Source organism: Motacilla alba, chromosome 4 (assembly GCF_015832195.1).
Source record: "Motacilla alba alba isolate MOTALB_02 chromosome 4, Motacilla_alba_V1.0_pri, whole genome shotgun sequence".
Lineage (NCBI taxonomy): Eukaryota > Metazoa > Chordata > Aves > Passeriformes > Motacillidae > Motacilla > Motacilla alba.
The window spans coordinates 3,914,666-3,931,491 of record NC_052019.1 but is presented as its reverse complement, the minus strand read 5'-3'; the positions used below and the strand labels follow the sequence as shown (position 1 = coordinate 3,931,491).

At 37.4% G+C, this 16,826-nt stretch overlaps 1 protein-coding gene across 5 annotated transcripts in view; it reads right to left on the bottom strand.

The window, feature by feature from the left end:
* CTNNA2 (catenin alpha 2) overlaps nucleotides 1-16,826 on the bottom strand; it is a 464,788-nt gene that overhangs the window by 44,951 nt on the left and 403,011 nt on the right. For all 5 annotated transcript variants that reach the window (XM_038135460.1, XM_038135463.1, XM_038135459.1 and 2 more), the window contains 2 exons: nucleotides 14,870-15,070; nucleotides 1,994-2,145 (listed from right to left, as the gene is read on the bottom strand). In XM_038135460.1, the coding sequence (XP_037991388.1) occupies nucleotides 1,994-2,145; nucleotides 14,870-15,070 (353 nt within the window). The remainder of the gene's footprint in view (nucleotides 1-1,993; nucleotides 2,146-14,869; nucleotides 15,071-16,826) is intronic.

Sequence of the window (16,826 nt, the reverse complement as noted above, 5' to 3'; positions counted from 1 at the left end):
ATGAAGATCTTTCCTTTCCCAGAATCATAGAACGCTGGAATGGTTTGGGTTGGCAGGGACCTTAAAGCCCATCCAGTCCCACCCCCTGCCACTAGCCCAGGTTGCTCCAAGACCCATGCAACCTGGCCTTGCACACTTCCAGGGATTCAGGAGCAGCCTCAGCTTCTCTGGGCAAACTGTCCCAGGCCTCTACCACCCTCACAGGGAAGTAATTCAAGTAAAGATTGCCCTCCCCTTCCCTTTCCCTTCCTTGCCAATCCTCTAATGCTGCACACCCAGGGAACAGGATGGGTTTGCTCCCACCACCAGCCATGACTATAATTCAGGACACCTGGGACGAGCACTGGGTATGAGAATGGAATTTATGTTTGGCAGTTATGAAATTAAGCCTGTCAAAAGCTTTTTCTGTAAATGTTAATACATAGTGACAGATGACTAAAATGGAGCTATTTTGGAATGTTCCAAGTGCCTGAAGTCTTACATCAGTGCCATAATACACTCGCAAGCACAAGTGCATGTTACCTGTTTGCTCAAAGGGATCAGTTGATGTTTCAGCCCTGTTATTTGCCTCAACAGTTTCCTCTGTGATTTTCTCCACAGCCATGTACACATGGCTTTCATTAGGGCAGATTCAAGGCAATCTGGGTTTCAAATAACAATTTCAGTTGCTGAAGAGATGTTTAAACCAGGTTTGGTTTGCTGTTTTTAAAATCTTTATCTGCTGACTAAAGTGAAAAGCAACACACACCTACTATCACAATAACGATGTTGTTCTGTGGTGTCTTTTATTTGTTTGTTTATTTTATTAAAAGATGTCTAAGCAAATTGAATCAACTGGTTAGTCAACACTGAAATGACACATTTTTTACCTCGGTAAACATCCAAAACCATCCCTGCAGCAGCTCACTGGAGCAGCAAGATGATTTATTCATTTAGATTTTAACCAGACATACCTCACATCCCAGGCAGCACACATACATTGGGAAAAAAACCCCAAATAAACAAAAAACATTCACAAACTTTGAAGAGCTTGGCAAATTAATGCTATTACTATGGAAACAGTAATGGGAGTTTGCATCTATTGGCAGTTGTGATTAAATCTTCTAGCTGATTAACATACTAATTGTGATTTATCCACTAAATAACCTCATCTCTTTATTTACTAATTCTTTTGTTGTCGTATATACTTCTATTTCATGCATGTTCAATGTCAAGATTTTCTGGCTTATTACAACACGAGGAGCTTTTGCATTCATCTTATCCATGACACCTCCCTGTAAACCCCAACTGATTGATTAAAAAATATGGATATCGATCTAGTACTGATATCCAACTGTGACAGACAAAAACTCTCTACACTTAAAGTTAGAAAGTGTATGTTTGTTATGATGCCAGGCAGTGTGCAGGATAACTCCCCAATACACACCACAATTTACAGGTGATTACAGAGTCCTTTTATCTGTACAAGTACTGAATACTCAAAATACAAATACATATTCATAACTTTGGTACATCCATTCCCCACTTTGTATAGTAATTAGTTCAAAAGCTATTAAGCATGCATAGTTTGTTCCTTGAAATGGGTCCGTGGTCCCTTTCATGGGGAGGGATCCCAAAATGAGGAAGTAAATGAAGTCTTCCTCGTTCTGACCTTTCTACCTTTTCAATGCAAACATGACAAATGAACCTTTGGTAGAACTCCTACGCCCCGTTTTCAATGGGTTTCAAAATAGAGGCCCACAATTGTCTTATGTTCCTAAAAGCGATTTATCAGTTTCTATATTCTCCATTATAAACCCAGCTAACAATATTGTGTTGACAAGCAATCAATTATTAGTTAACTACTAACTCTTAACTTCATCAAGGCCTACCCATTTATTTTAATTAACTCCAATAAAGCTTATCTCTAACTAAAATCTCAGCTCCTCTAAAATCTCTAAATTCCTTAAAGTTTATGTGTCACAGCTTTTCAGTGCCCAGGTGCTTTACATACCCTGATCATCAGGACAGCTTTCCTGATGTCCCGGACTCCGTCGTAGACCAGGCGGGAGGCGTCGATGAACTCGTTCTCCTCGAAGGGCTGGGGCACGTTGGCACTCAGGGCTTCAATGGCCACCTCCACTTGCTCAGCAAAACGTGGCATCACTGGGTTAAACACAAGGAGAGGCAGCAGGATTAGATGAGTGTTCTCTCCTGAACACTTTTTCTGCTGCTCTGGGGCATGGATGGTTTCCAGGAGGCACGGCACATGCTGTCTTGGAAATTCCCAGGCACAGGGAGGCTCATGGATGGGTTTGTACCCACCCTGCACATGGGCGGCTCTGGTGCTTTATCTGACAGCATGGAAACAACCATCCCTATAGTCTCTCCCAATTGTGAAACAAAGAATAGAAAACCTCCTAAAAAAACTGTGATTTATTAACTTTTAAAAGGCTTCAAGATACCTGAACAGGCAGTGAAGTTCACTTAAGAGCTTTACAACCTGTAAAGAGCACAGCAAATAATTGTATCAAGTGATCAGAGCAAACTGTAGCCATTATGCCTGCTAGTTTAGATAATTTACACTCTAGCTCATAGTAAATGATGTTAATTTTAAGAGGGACAAAATGCAAAATCAAGGATATACTTTTGTGAAGACACCTAAATGAATCTTCTGTTTCTTCGCTACCACCATGTATATAACACAAAACATAGCCATAGATATCAGCTAAAAATACTATAAACTGTGGTATGAACTTATTTAACAAACAATCTAAAGCTATTATTGACTTTTGTAAATGGTTTTAGACCATTGCTTGAAGTAGCAAGAGATTTTTCTTCAAATTTCATAGAGGATTCCTTTGAAGGCATAATTCTGCACATCATGTTTGCAGGAAAATAACTCTTCCCCAGTCCTCTAACAACTGAAACCCTAAAAACATGAACATCAGGTACCACTGACTATACTGCACCTACATTCCTGTACTTTTTCACTCCTTTTCATAATTTTAGCATAATATTGGAGGACTGTGCTCATGGAGGACAAACATAATCAATGTTGCATTAGAAACCTGGATAAAAAGATGCAGTTGGATTAATTTTTAAGAATCTAAAGAACTAGGGTCAAGTTTAAGATTTCTAGATAGCCATCTTTTCATCATATTCACAGCACTTTTATTCTAGCATTTAGGCATCCAGATCATGTATCACCGACTTTACTATTTTGGCAATATAATTAGAAGAACAGGAAATGATGATTCCCACAACAGTTATTGATTTTTTTTTGTTGCTAAAATACTACCTTTCTTGCCCATCTTTTCCCAAAACCCTATTTTTAATACACATATTGGTAACCTGAACCCAACTGATGAATACAAAGGGGAATTTCCAGTGATTTTTCATCAAGAGCAAAGACATTCTTTCCCAGGAACTTCTACTGTGATAGGAAATGATATTTTCTTCTTGACTAAATGTTCTTAAATTTGTTTCACAGTATCTGGTTTAAAGTAAAACCACAAAAAAAGCATGATTTAAGAATATTTTACATTTTGAAGAAGTGGCAGCAACCACGAGCTCAAACTTTCTGTTTCTGGCATTTAAATATTACGCATTGGATGCAAATGAGGGAACCTTTAAAGGGATACAGCGATTCAAATCTAGTTTATACATCACTATGTATATATGTGTGTATATATATATATCTGTTCAAATAGACAGATGAAAGAACAGATTTGTATTTTCCATGCAGATAATGTTCAGTAAGTTCCTGGGATACACTGGAGAAACAGGAAAAAGTGACAGCAACAATAGACTTTAAAGAAGTAAACATTAACAAAACATTGCCAGGCAGAGGGGAAACATTTTAATTAGAAAAGGAGTTTAAGAGAGATGAAAGTTTTGGAAAGAGTATTTAATAAATGCATATATCAAATTACCTTAATTAATTGAACACTTGAAAGTGTAGTAGGAGACTAATATGATTGCATAAGGAAGTCTCAAGCCTGAATATCAAAAAGCAATCATTAAAAATACAATCTAAACAAGTAAACCTAAAGAATAAAAGAGAAATTATTCTGAGTTGTTGGGATAAAACAAGTAACACTAGAGATGCAATAATGAAAACAACAAAAAAAAAGGAGGTAAAGAACCCTAATATTTAGGGTTAAATTAAATTTAACCTTAAATTTCTGTCTAAAATTTTTTAACTAGCAGAGGTGGTCAAGTATTTGATGTGATTAATAGTAGGTGCAACAGGCCTGAATTAGGAATAGGCAGTTTGAAGAAGATCTACATAAGCATAAGGAAATTTATCTTTTACAGATGTGTTCAAGTTTACAGAGTATAGTACAATTTACCCTGTAGTTTTTAAGAAAAAAAATCAAAGCAACTTCTGAACCATTTTTGGAGAACTCAAGAAAAACATTAATGGTGAAAATTCCAGGGATTTGGGGAAAAAAAAAAAAAAAAGAAGCACTTGTCTATTTTAGATAAAGGTATAAATTCCGTATATAAAAGTTCATGAAAAGGTAGAGAAAAAAAGAAAGGAAGATTTATACTATATTCAACATAGTTTCAGAACCCAGAAATAAAATTAAACTTGACATGGAGCAATTAACATTTAATTATCTGTACATAATCAGCAGAAGCTGGACAGGCAACAGATTTGTGGCAATAAGTTGCATCAAGCTTTTTGAATATCTCCCTTGACAGTGCAGTGATGGGGGGAAGTAAATGTGACACAGCTGGATTTGTCAAGGCCACATGTGACTTAGAACAAAATAAAGGAAATTTAAATTAAATGGTTGTAAGGTGGAAAGTTACAGTTTATTCATATTCCTGAACACGAGGTATTCATTCCTGACCACATTTATTACCTCCACTGGGTGTGGAAGCTTCTCTGACCAGTTCTGATTTTGCAGACCTGGCTATAATTTAGTCCCTAATTTAAAATATGACACGTAAACATTATCTTCTGTTTCAAAATGGGAATAGATATGAAACTGCTTTATGAATTGCTTGCTTGCCAATGGTGTTATTACATCAGTGCTCACTTTTGATTGGACAAACAAGAAAAAACACCTTTAATAGGGGGCTATTACTTATTGCTTCTCCAAGCATATGTTGTCATTTAATGCAGTGAAGTTTTAGAAAATAGAAAACAGAGTGGAGAAATGTATTATTCTCCAGTTAAGGTTCTTGAGCTCCATGAAAAAAAAAACTAAAAAACCTCCAGTCTTTCTTCTTTATTATTTACCACACAAAGAAGGCAAAGAAGGATATTCCTGTGCCAAAGGGAAAGAACCACAAGTAAAATTCCGGCAAAGTGCATTTGAATCTGGAGTTAAAACTTGCAAATGTATCAGATAACAATTAATTTATTATACACAGAGAAATTGGCTGTAAATTTTAGATTCAGAAGCGAGTCAATACTTCTTGGGAAAAATTAAACAAGGGTTTCTTAGTTTGAGCTGTGGCCTTGAAAACAGTCACACATATGCTTAGACTGAAAAATGTGGTCCATTAAAATCTCTCAGCCTAACTACATGAATTAATTAGGCACCTGCATAAATGTTGACAGAATCAGGTCCCAAGTTAATAGCAACACTTCTAATTCACTGACTTTGTCATTCCAACAAAATAAATATCTGAAAGCCTTTCTGTGGATGAGTTTCCAATGGCACTGAAAGCAAGACCAATGACAACAAAATCTAGGTTGAACGGCTGCTGGAGAAAAAATTGGAATCAGAAAAGTTGAAATTACTTCCATTTTATCAATTGATTAATTCTTCTGAACTATACTTTTTTTTTGGCCGATGCAGAATAGAAATCCATCATATCATCCTGTGTAAATTCATGCCTTGATCAAACTTGTATGTTTTTTTGTCAACCCCTCTCTTCCACAAAGAAAATATTTTCTCTAAAGCTCTTGTTTTTCTCCCACCCACCCATCTCTCCTACAAATTAAAGTTATCAAGTAATTACCTGTTTCCTAAAAATATGTTTCCTGCTGACTTTTTCTCCTATGGCAATCAGTTTGTACTGCAATTTTTGCACTTAGAAACATCACTGCAAATTTTGTTTAGTGATATGGGAACAATAAGATACCTGATAGACAGAGAAATGCTAGGTTACATAATAAAATTATTGAGATAGAAATTAAAAAATGTTTGGGCGTTCCTGTTTGTAGCATTAGAACAAAAAGTTTCATTAATATGCAAGATTAAATGAATGCCTTGCTGATTTATTGCACTTTTATGGCCTTATTATTTAGGAACTTGAATTCTTCAGAATCTTAAGTAGATATGAATCTTCAGAAATGTGGAAAGGGATAATTAAGACACAAAAAAAGCAATAAAGGTCAAGAACCCTTCAGGTGCATGGGTTTCTAATTCTTAGTAGCATCAATGGGAGTGAGGAAATTTTTCTGGTTTTGTCTTACATCATACAACTGAAAGTTTTAAATCTCTTTCCTTATACCAGACAGAGAACAGTAGATGCTTCCATGAGAAAATTAATCACACCTATCCTACTTTAAAAGACTCAGGTTCTACTGGATAAAATTCTGCTTTCCCTCTGCCCACTGAACAGAGAGGGAGGTGTTTGGCTCAGACCAGATGTCTGCTTTAGACAACCAAATTTAGGCATAAATCAACCAGATTGTACCAAATCCTGGCACACTTTTGGCTCTGAATCAGGCTGAGCACCAAGTGGCTCTTTTCCACCCCAATCTCACTGGAACTGAAGGGTTCCCAGGGGTCTCATCTCATTTTTCTGGCCAGAGGACAATTTTTGAAAAGCACCAGCAAAGCTATTTCTTGGAGCTTCATTTTGAAAAGGCGAGCACCTCCTTGAGTCTTTTTATAATCCAGGGACTTGGATCCAAGGGAAGCACCCTTCTCAAAGACCTGGGGTTGTTCCCTAGAGCCAGACTGTTCTCAGACAAATCAGATATTTGAGCAGCAGAGAAGTGACTGCTCTCCTGTACCCACTGCACCAGCTGTGCCCGCTGGCTGGCCCTCATACCTCTGTATTTGTTTAAGCATTTGTATCCATCCTTAAGAAAACTGATTTTCCTTATGCCATGTTGATAGAGACACATCGTTTAAAGTGCCAATCAGCTTATCTACATAGCCCTTAAATGGCTATAAAAATCTGGTCAGTTGTAGGTAAGATGATTCAAGGGTGACATGGCAGTCTAAAGGTTTGGACTGCTACATTGCTAAAAGTTTGAGGCTCTCTGAAAATGTCTGTGCTTGTTCTAAACATCATAGTTGTTTGTGTCACATAAATCAAGAAAATTATCTAGAATGACAGGCAGGATTTTAAGGTTATCAGGGGAGACTAAAAAGAAAAAAAAAACTATGAATGATCCATTACACTACAAAAAAAATGCTCTTAGGAAAAAAAAAAATCTCAGCCATTATCCAGATTTAAGAGCTTTTAGTATTAAACATTCACAAAGTTACAGCTTAAAAATTTCAGGACTCTGGATGAAATTTCTTCTGTTGGCTTTTGTGTTTGTGTGGCTCATTTTTTGTTTTCTCTTTGTTTTGTTTTAATTTTTGAATTTACTTAACTGAAGAAAGAATGCAGTCTACTGGGAAATTCAAGTATTTAAAACAGGTATTTAAAAGATCATTCCTAAGGGATATCTGACATCCTCTGTCAAAGACAGCACAGTTTCTCTGTTTCGTTTGACAGATGAATAAGGAATGAAATATGATACCTTATTTAGCTCAAAGTGTTTGTCAAAGTCTGTTTCTAAAAGAACTGTACATTCCTTATCAGAAGGTTCTAAATACTTCACAGAATGTTTTTAAGTCCTGGTCTCATATAATTTACATTTCAGTCATGACTATTATATTGCTAATTGAAAAGAAAAAGCTTTATAAAAGTCTACCGAAACATTATATAACATATCACCGTTTGAGTTGGAAAAGATCCCTCAGATCATGGAGTCCAACCCTCAACCCAGCCCTTCCAAGGCCACCACTGACCCATGTCCCCAAGTGCCACATCCACACAGCTTTTAAATCCCTCCAGGGATAGGGACTCAAACTGCCCAGGGCTGGACAAGCCTTTGGGTGAAGAAAACTTCCCTGATATCCAATCTAAACTTGCTGTGGCACAGCTTGAGGCAGTTTCCCCTCATCCTGTCCCTGTTCCCTGGGAGCAGAGCCCGACCTCCCCGGCTGTCCCCTCCTGTCAGGAGTGGTGCAGAGCCACAAGGTCCCCCCTGAGCCTCCTTTTCTCCAGGCTGAGCCCCTTTCCCAGCTCTCTCAGCTGCTCCTGGTGCTCCAGCCCCTTCCCCAGCTCTGTTTTGGCTATCAAACCCTGTGTGTCTCACACGGGTGAAATGGTTAAAAGTCAGCTGTAAAATAATGAATATCAGCTGTATGACAGCTGTAAAATAATGAATAATGAATATCCACACCCTATAGCAGTTTGCAGCGAACACAAGACTTTCAGGAAGAATCAGCCTTCACTGCCAAACACTGATCTAGCCACGGCCCATAAAAACAAAGTTCTCAGGCTTCCTTGAATTTATGGCCAAGTCCTGACCACGTGGCCCACTTGTGTTAAGTTTTCTGGCACTTCCCAGAAGGCTCCAACTTTATCTGTGGGTTTATGCAACCCAGCAGATTGACATGGGAATGGAAGAAATGGATTTGCTCATGTGCAGCCCAGGTGAGATGGACATTACAGAAATCAATGGCATTTCTGTAGTTATGGCACCACGTGTTGGGAGACAGGGACACACAAACAAAAAGCTCACCTTCAAACTTTGTCCTGACTGAACTGCATTGATAGAAAGATAAATGTCAGGGCAGAAGCCAGGTAAGTGCTGTTTGCCTCCTGGCCAGCACAGGAGGCCACTGATGAAGGACAGATGTGTCCCAAAGTGGACAGAGAAGGGTGACGAATGTCAGCTGCAGGGACATTTGTGTCTCACCATTTTCAGTCTCACTCTCCCCTCTACCTGTGCAGGACTACACACAGCGAGCACCCCCAAAATATTATTCCTGCCAAACAGAACACCCTTCAGGGTAATATTTCAAATGAAAGCAAGCTCTTCAGTCTCATGCTGTTGGATACCAAGTAGGTTATGTAAAAAGCAAACCACCCTTCCTGGCTTAGCTAGAAGTTTGTGTATATCAATGTGTAGGTGTGTGTAGGCAAGGGGATGCAAGGAATACCAGTGCTTTTATTTTAAAACATTATTGTACAATTCACACTTGTATTCACAAAACATTCTGTTGGTGTTGGTGGATGGATATTGACTCCATTTTGCTGCCTATATTTTCCACACCTGGTAAATTTCTTCCTACTTCCACCAGCACCCTACTTATTTTTAAAAAAATGGCTTTTAAGAGCACGAAATGTTTTTGAGAACAGATTTGAACAGTGACTAAATAATACTGGTTTATGAAAATGGGCATTTCTATTATATTAACACACTATTCATTATACAAAGTGGCTGGCACATCCAAAATGGATTACTCTGGTATTTTTTAAACTCTCACTGAGTTAATTCACAGCTAAATCTTGAATTTTCTTTGATTATATAATCCTTATCTTGACCTTCTTCCATTTCTGGAAGATCTTTAGGCTGTGGAGAACAAAGTGCAAATATCTCCTTAGAGTATTCAGGATAATATAGATTTAATTGTTCCATTTACCTGAGGAATTAAATAAAATTATCTTTTAGACTTGTTTTTCTCTCCCAACCAACCCAAACAGCATTTTCTTTTTGGCAAACTTTGCTGCTGCCTATTCACCTGTTAATGAATTCACCGTACACCAACCATGGCGCTGGCCCTGAAGTGACACAAGATTCCCCTTTCTGCTTGCTGAGAAATGATCAGGTGTGCTTTGCCTTGTCACCAGCTCTTAATCCATCCAAGGCTTTAACATTCACCCCATGGTTACCTGTTTCCCAAACAGCTTTGGGTGCAGCATGTTAGGAAAAGCCTTTGAAAATTTAGATTAATTATGTTAGATTCTCCTTAAGCACTCTATTCCATGTTTAAAAGTGGAGAGAAGAAGAACTAACTTTTCAGCTTTGAACTACAGTGGTGATTTATTCATCTGTCTCATTTAATTGCTTTATAATGCATTTTATATGATTTCTTAGCGTATCCCTCTGTATATTGATCAGAGTTTCTCTGGTTAAAAATTCTTTGGATCAAACCAAGCAGTAGTGGAACACAATCTTGGGTGTTCTTTGGTCCTTTTATAAAATACCTTTTCTTTAATCATGCCTTACTTTTTTCCTTTTTTTTTTTTTTTTTTTTTTTTTTGTTGTTGTTGTTGGTTTTTTTTGTTGGTGGCACCTTGACCTTTGCATTTCAGTTTAAAGAAAATGCTGCAGTACTTTGCAGAATAAAAGTCATAATTTGATCAGAACTCCTGGATAAGTGATTTCATGTACTCAGGATGATGGTACCCATAAGTTTTACTACAACTACCTGAAGTCCCATAAAATATGAATTTAACATAATTTGTTTTTTAAATAGGCTCCATTTCACATCTTTTAGCTCTCCCTCAGATTCAATATGGGGTTTTTTTTATTACAGCTATGCTTAAATTCATCTTCTTGCTTCTACATTTTGTTTCCCTTCATATCATTGCTGAAAAATCCATCTTTCCCACATTTTAGTATTAGGTTTGATAACATCACTGAGCTGCCTTTTGCTAGAGATAAATATCTTTAAAGTTTGCCCTACTCACACTGATAAAACTCTCACAGCCTTATTGCTGAATTGCCAGTAGTGCTGATTTTCAACTTCAGTTCATTCTGATAAAGACAAAATAAAACAAAATTGTGTCAAAACAGAAGTCAGAGTGACCTACTTAAAACCAGTAAGTTACAAAGTTACTGGGATATTTTTAAAACATGCTAAAAGCTGAAACTCCAATTTCTGGTGTGAATCAGACGATTTCAAATTTCCAGTGTCCTTCACAGGAGTAACCCAAGTAGTATGGTACTTGCTGTTCCAGGATGGTTTCCAGAAAGCCCAGTGCAAACTGGAGCAAAAAAAAAAAAAAAAAAAAAAAAAAAAAAAAAAAAAAAAAAAAAATTGTTGGGAAGTTTTCACAGCCTTTCCCAGGCAGTTCCAGTCCTACTTGTTCTGCTCTTATCTCTTTCATTTCCCATTCCCTTCCTTTCATCACAAACCTGCAATTTCTAATCCAGTTTTCCAAGCTTAAATCCAACTCTCTTGACCTTTAAAGAATATCATGGCTTTTTCTCCTTCCTGAACCTCAAAAATCTTGGAAAATAGGATCCGGCCTCATTGCCTACTCCTTAATTTCTTTCTTGGGACAATTATTTTTATTTGTTTAGAAGCACACGCTTCTTGCCTTCACTTTTTATATCTTTTGAAGCAGCTGCTGAGTACTCTTCAGTCTCCTCCTCACTGAAGGCAATGGGAAAGTCTCAGCTGGCCTTGGTCACTCTGGGTACTGAGAAGGATGAGGGACCTCAATATTCAAAGAGCAATTCTGCTCTAATTTCCTCTTACTTCTTTCCCTTTCCTTTTGCCTTTATCCTTGCTTTTAACTTTTTCTTTCTTCTCCTTTCCTTTCCACCCTTCTCTCCTTTTTCCCCCGCCATGGACAACTTGTAACAGAATGATTTCACATCTTCCTCCAAATCTGAATACCAATATAACACTTATCAGAGGCACCCTAAAATAACTCAACCAAACAAAAAAAACCCCACAAAGAAACAACGAAAAGCCACCTCAAAGCCAACCAATCAACAACAACAACAACAAAAAAATGAACCTTGAAGGTCTGGTTTACTCCTGCACAAGTAACAGTCACTAAAATCTATGAGTTTGGTGTTTGTTCCCAGCAAGCCCCATCGACTCCATGGTTTTATAGGTTTCCTCTTGGATTTATAAGAAAATCAGCAGGCCAGAGGTAGGGTTTTGGTGTGGGTTTTTTTTGAAGGAAAATGAAAGTCCTCTATTTTAAAAGTACTTTAACCAGTCTGTCACTCCCTAAAACTGCTGCCAGCGAAAAGAATCCAGCCTCTATCAAGTACTTGGCTTTAAAGGCAGTTTGTTAGACAAGCACAGGCAACAAAGCACTGAAACACTAAAAACCTCCCCCCATATATTCCAATGGCTGAAAATTCGAACAACAAACTAATAAAACTTGGAGGTGAGACTGGTTATTGAAGCAATGTTTGCAGTTTCCATTTCTCAGAAACTATCAACATCATTTTCATGAGAGATTAATTTTCTCCCCCTTAAAAAAAACAAAACAAAACAAAACCATTAGCAAGGTGATTGTCTTTCCAAAACACCATATCCAAATTTCTCCACTGTGAATCCAACCCAATACTCACAGACCACGGTGAAATCTGTGGAAGAAGAGGCTTAACAGAGACTTTCCTTTTCTGAGTGGACAATTAGAAGCAAATAATTATTATTAGAGAAAGATAATCTGCTTATTTCTTTTCCATTCTTTTCCATCATCATTTAACTAAATTTTGCCTAGCTTCAAAAAGCAATTCATTTAAAATTAAATTGATGTCAGTTAAAGGAAAAAAAACCAAACAAACAAAAAAAAAGGAAGGAGTAAAAGTGAAAACAGTGAGATGTTCATGATTGTGCTTCTCATAGAGATTTTGATGTACGTATCTGTGGGTGGAACCTGATTCCAAATCAATCCAAATCAATCACTGCCATTGTTCCTGAGCATTCAATAAAATCTGGGCAGGAACTCGAGGTGAGGAACTGAAAGAACATAGAAATAAATGCATGGATCCATAGGTACCCAGATCATGGAGTCACTGAGGTTGGAAAACACCTCTCAGACCATCGAGTCCAGCCATTGCCCCAGCACCACTGTGTTCACTGTACCCTGCCCGCAAGTGCCACACCCACGGGGTTTTGGAAGACTTCCAGGAATGGTGATTCCAGAACGGCACAGGGGGACTAAATTCCATTTTAACCACTTTACTCTAAGGCACAGTTATTTCTACTTCTTTTAATCATACAGAAATCATAATCAATGCCTTTGTAAATGGTCTGAAAAGCTGCAGAAATTGTGCTCCAACATTAATGACATTCACAATTGGAAGAAATTGTTTAAGCTTCATCAGCTTCATTGAATTTTGGTCCATTCTGTCCCCTGAACTGCTGCTACACAACTTGTACATGAGATAAAGTTCTTAATATTGTAAACATAATATTTTATTTTTTTTAATACTCACAAGTTTATTTATACTTTATAAAATAAAAAAAAGTAAAAACTTTGACTTGGAGGAACAGGGACTTGTTCTTAACTATTGAATCCCAACATTAACACATTGATGTTGTCAAGATGCACTCAGTCCAGAGTTTAAAACACTTGGTTATAATTCAAATTATATCAAAAAGTTAGTTAAAAATTGAATATAAGTAATTTCTGTGCATATTATTGATCTATATAACGGCTTTTTTTACCTGCCCACTGAAATATTTTTAATAAGAAAATTTATAGAATATTGGGTGACAAATTTTTAGCTAAATATAAAGCTTGGACATACATTTTATTTTGTTTAATATAGAAATCCTTATGGTAAGAAGAATTCTTCATAGCCCCTCCTCAACCAAAATACAACTTTAACAGAAGAGTGCAACACAACATTTTACCATGTCAAACGGGCAAGATTATTTTCCTTCTGTGAATTCATAAAACCAGCTCATAAACTTTTTAAAAGGAGCTAAATTTACAGTACTTATTCCACTGATCTCTTGTTGGGTAGTAAAAATAGGCTGACATTAAGCTGGGGGCTACAATACAACAAGTAATATTAATCGTCCCCAAATCAGTTTTTAGCTTATTTTTTTGATTCCTGTTCTCAAAGTGAACACAGAGACTGCAGAGCTAGAACAGTTTTTGCTTTTCCATCTCACATGGCAGTTCCTGGGCTTTTGGTCCAAAAGTCACATTTGATGTGTCCTGAAGTGGGGCAATTTTCATTTGTTCCTTCTAAAATAATCTTGATGGTTTTAACCTCAGATGAATAAGTGCAACGAGGCAGGGGAGGATCAGCTCAGACTCTTCCAGACACTCACAATTCGTGCACCTCTATCCTACCAGGGGACCAGATCAGTGTGTGGAGACCCAGTCTGTGAAGTCAATGAAATTTGGAGCATGATTCACCCCAAAGCACCCAAAGCCACTGCTTTCAGATGAGAGCACTTGGCAGCGCTGCCTGCACTGAATTACTGAGAGCACTGATATAAAGGGCTTTAAAATGACCAGCACAGACCTAATCACCTACACTGAGATGAATCCAATCCCTGCTCTGGCAAGGCAAAAACAGATTGAAACAAGAAAAAAAGAATATTTCTTCTCACTCTATCAATCTTGCAGACTTTTCTACTTTTATATAATCTATGTATTTTTATACAATCTAGCAGACTTTTATATTTTTTCAATCAGGTGGTGCATTTTCAGTTGCTTATATGTATTTTTCAATGAAAAGTTGTTTTGTTTAGCAACACTTCAGTCATCACCAAGTACATTCACCCGCACAGACCAAAGAGTAATGTTTGCAGTGATTTTCTGAAGATGTATAATACATAATCAATCAACTCAGAAGAAAAGGCTGTGTATTATTTATTCAAATCATAGAAACTTTGATGTAGTGGCCCAGTCTTGATGTGTTACTGAATCTCTTCTCTTACAGGGCTCCTGTCAGTATGACTTCTGCAACAGCACTGAGTAGAAAATAAAAACACACTCCCAGCCAGGAATTTATTTGTTTGTATCTTGCTTTCAAGAACAGATTTCCCTCGGAGTCGCAGATCTCAGAGAAGCAACTGAAAGTTTTAAATGACTAAATAAGAGTATTTCAGGAATTCTTTCAGCATTTCACCAAACTCACCAGTTTCAGAGAGCAGTTTGGTAGCTTCCAGCACCTTCTCAGTGTACACCCCAGTCTCATAGTTCTCCATCTCTGCGTTGATGATGTGGATGACTCTGGCTGCGCGGCCCCGGATGGCGCCCGCGGTCCTGTCCAGCGTGTCCACGTCCCCCTCTTGCAGGGCAATCACACACTTGTTCACGTCTTCCAGGATGTGGTTTTCTGGAATTCAGGTTAAAAATACACCTGGTTCAATTGCACTCTTCCTCACAGCAAAGCTTACTCAATTGGGCAAATGTCACTATATTAAAAAATGGATATCTACCTTTATCCAGGCTGTAAAACAAAAGCTCTTCTGTGATATTGTCACATAACAATAAAAATCTGTGTGATATTTATCTTTAGTAGGACTGGGCTGCACCATCTTTCTTACCTCTGCTGTGTGTCCCAACCTGTAATTCCTTGAAAACCACTCACATTAATTTCAAATATCACACTAAGTTTTATCATAATGAAATTGTAATTAAAATGAATGCAAAAGGGAGAGCAGTCAAATATTTTGTAGATTCTCTAATAAACAGTTGGGCAATTTTCTGAAGGTGAATTTACACTCTCCCATAAATGTTTATTATATTTGGCTCATTTTGCCTAAGTAAGCTAGGGAAAAAAAATCACATTGAAAAGCCAACAGCAAATGGCCTTTGTAGATAGCACAAAACCTGGGCATGAGCAGTTCATCTCCTCACTCCATCTATGCCAGAGAATAAGCTGGGAATTTCTAGTAACACACCCTTATAATTAGGTGTGACTTTGCATAATCTGAAGCAAGAGATGACAACAGTGACTCTGCTCAGAGGAGGTGATATCAAGCACCTTCATTGGATTCTTGGGAGATGCATTGCTATTTTTCTGGCTCTGGATCAGGCCATCTACTCTCATGTGCTGCAGTATCAGAATTTAGGTAGTATTCTCACATACAAATTATGTGAAAGCGTGAAGACTCTGACTAGGTCAGGCATTATTCTCTGCAGTCAGTAGAGTAAAAAAAATTTAGTAAGACCATGACTGAATTTCATATTTGACCAAACTCAGTGACTCTAAAGAGCAACTTGATTTTCTGCTAGAGACACCTCTGAAGCAAAAAGGAAATTCTGTTCTTTGTAGTAGTAGTAAAACAGAATTAATCAGTTCACCAACTGTTTTTTGTTAATTATCCTTTGCCACTAGAAAGAATGACTCACTAATCTTCACAGTTAAAAATTCTGAGGTTGGATCATTTGAGGGTTTCAGAAATGTTTTACATGATGTCGAATTTTACACTGCAACAACTTTGGATAGAAATTGAAAGTCCCTTGAGCTGTGAATCTGAGTAACTTGCAAGGCAAAATTCTTTGTTTAAAACACTCCCTACTCAGAATAAAAAAGCAGTGCTCTGTTAAATTTTTTCTTTGCTGTTTCCATTTCACCATCACCAATTTGCTTTTACCATGGCACAAACAAACTTTGCCCAACAAGAAGTTATATATGAATTTGGACAGTTCATTTGGAATATGAAATAGCTTCTTAAAATCATAGTCAGCTTTCTTCTGGTGGCCACCACATTATTAAAACACACTATCAAATGTGACAGTCATTATGAAGAGGAGGAGGTGTCATTTTAGGAGGTACATTTAACTAGATAGTGGCATTTTGAATGCTTCACTGGTTTAACATCCAAAATAAAAAATACTCCATGTAAGCTGAGGCTTCCAAGCTTTACAGCAAGAGCAACAGGATTTCTGTTTCCTCATGTTTAACAGAGATGTCCATGCAAAGAATTAGGAAAAAGGAATCTCAACTTTACAGAAATAATACTTCTCAGCTGCCTTGGAAAGTTTGGATCTAAGTCAAAACTCTGTTTGAAGGAATTAAGATTTGAGAAAAAGAAAAGAAAAAACCCATCATCCATTCAAATTACTTCTGGTTTATGGACACAAGC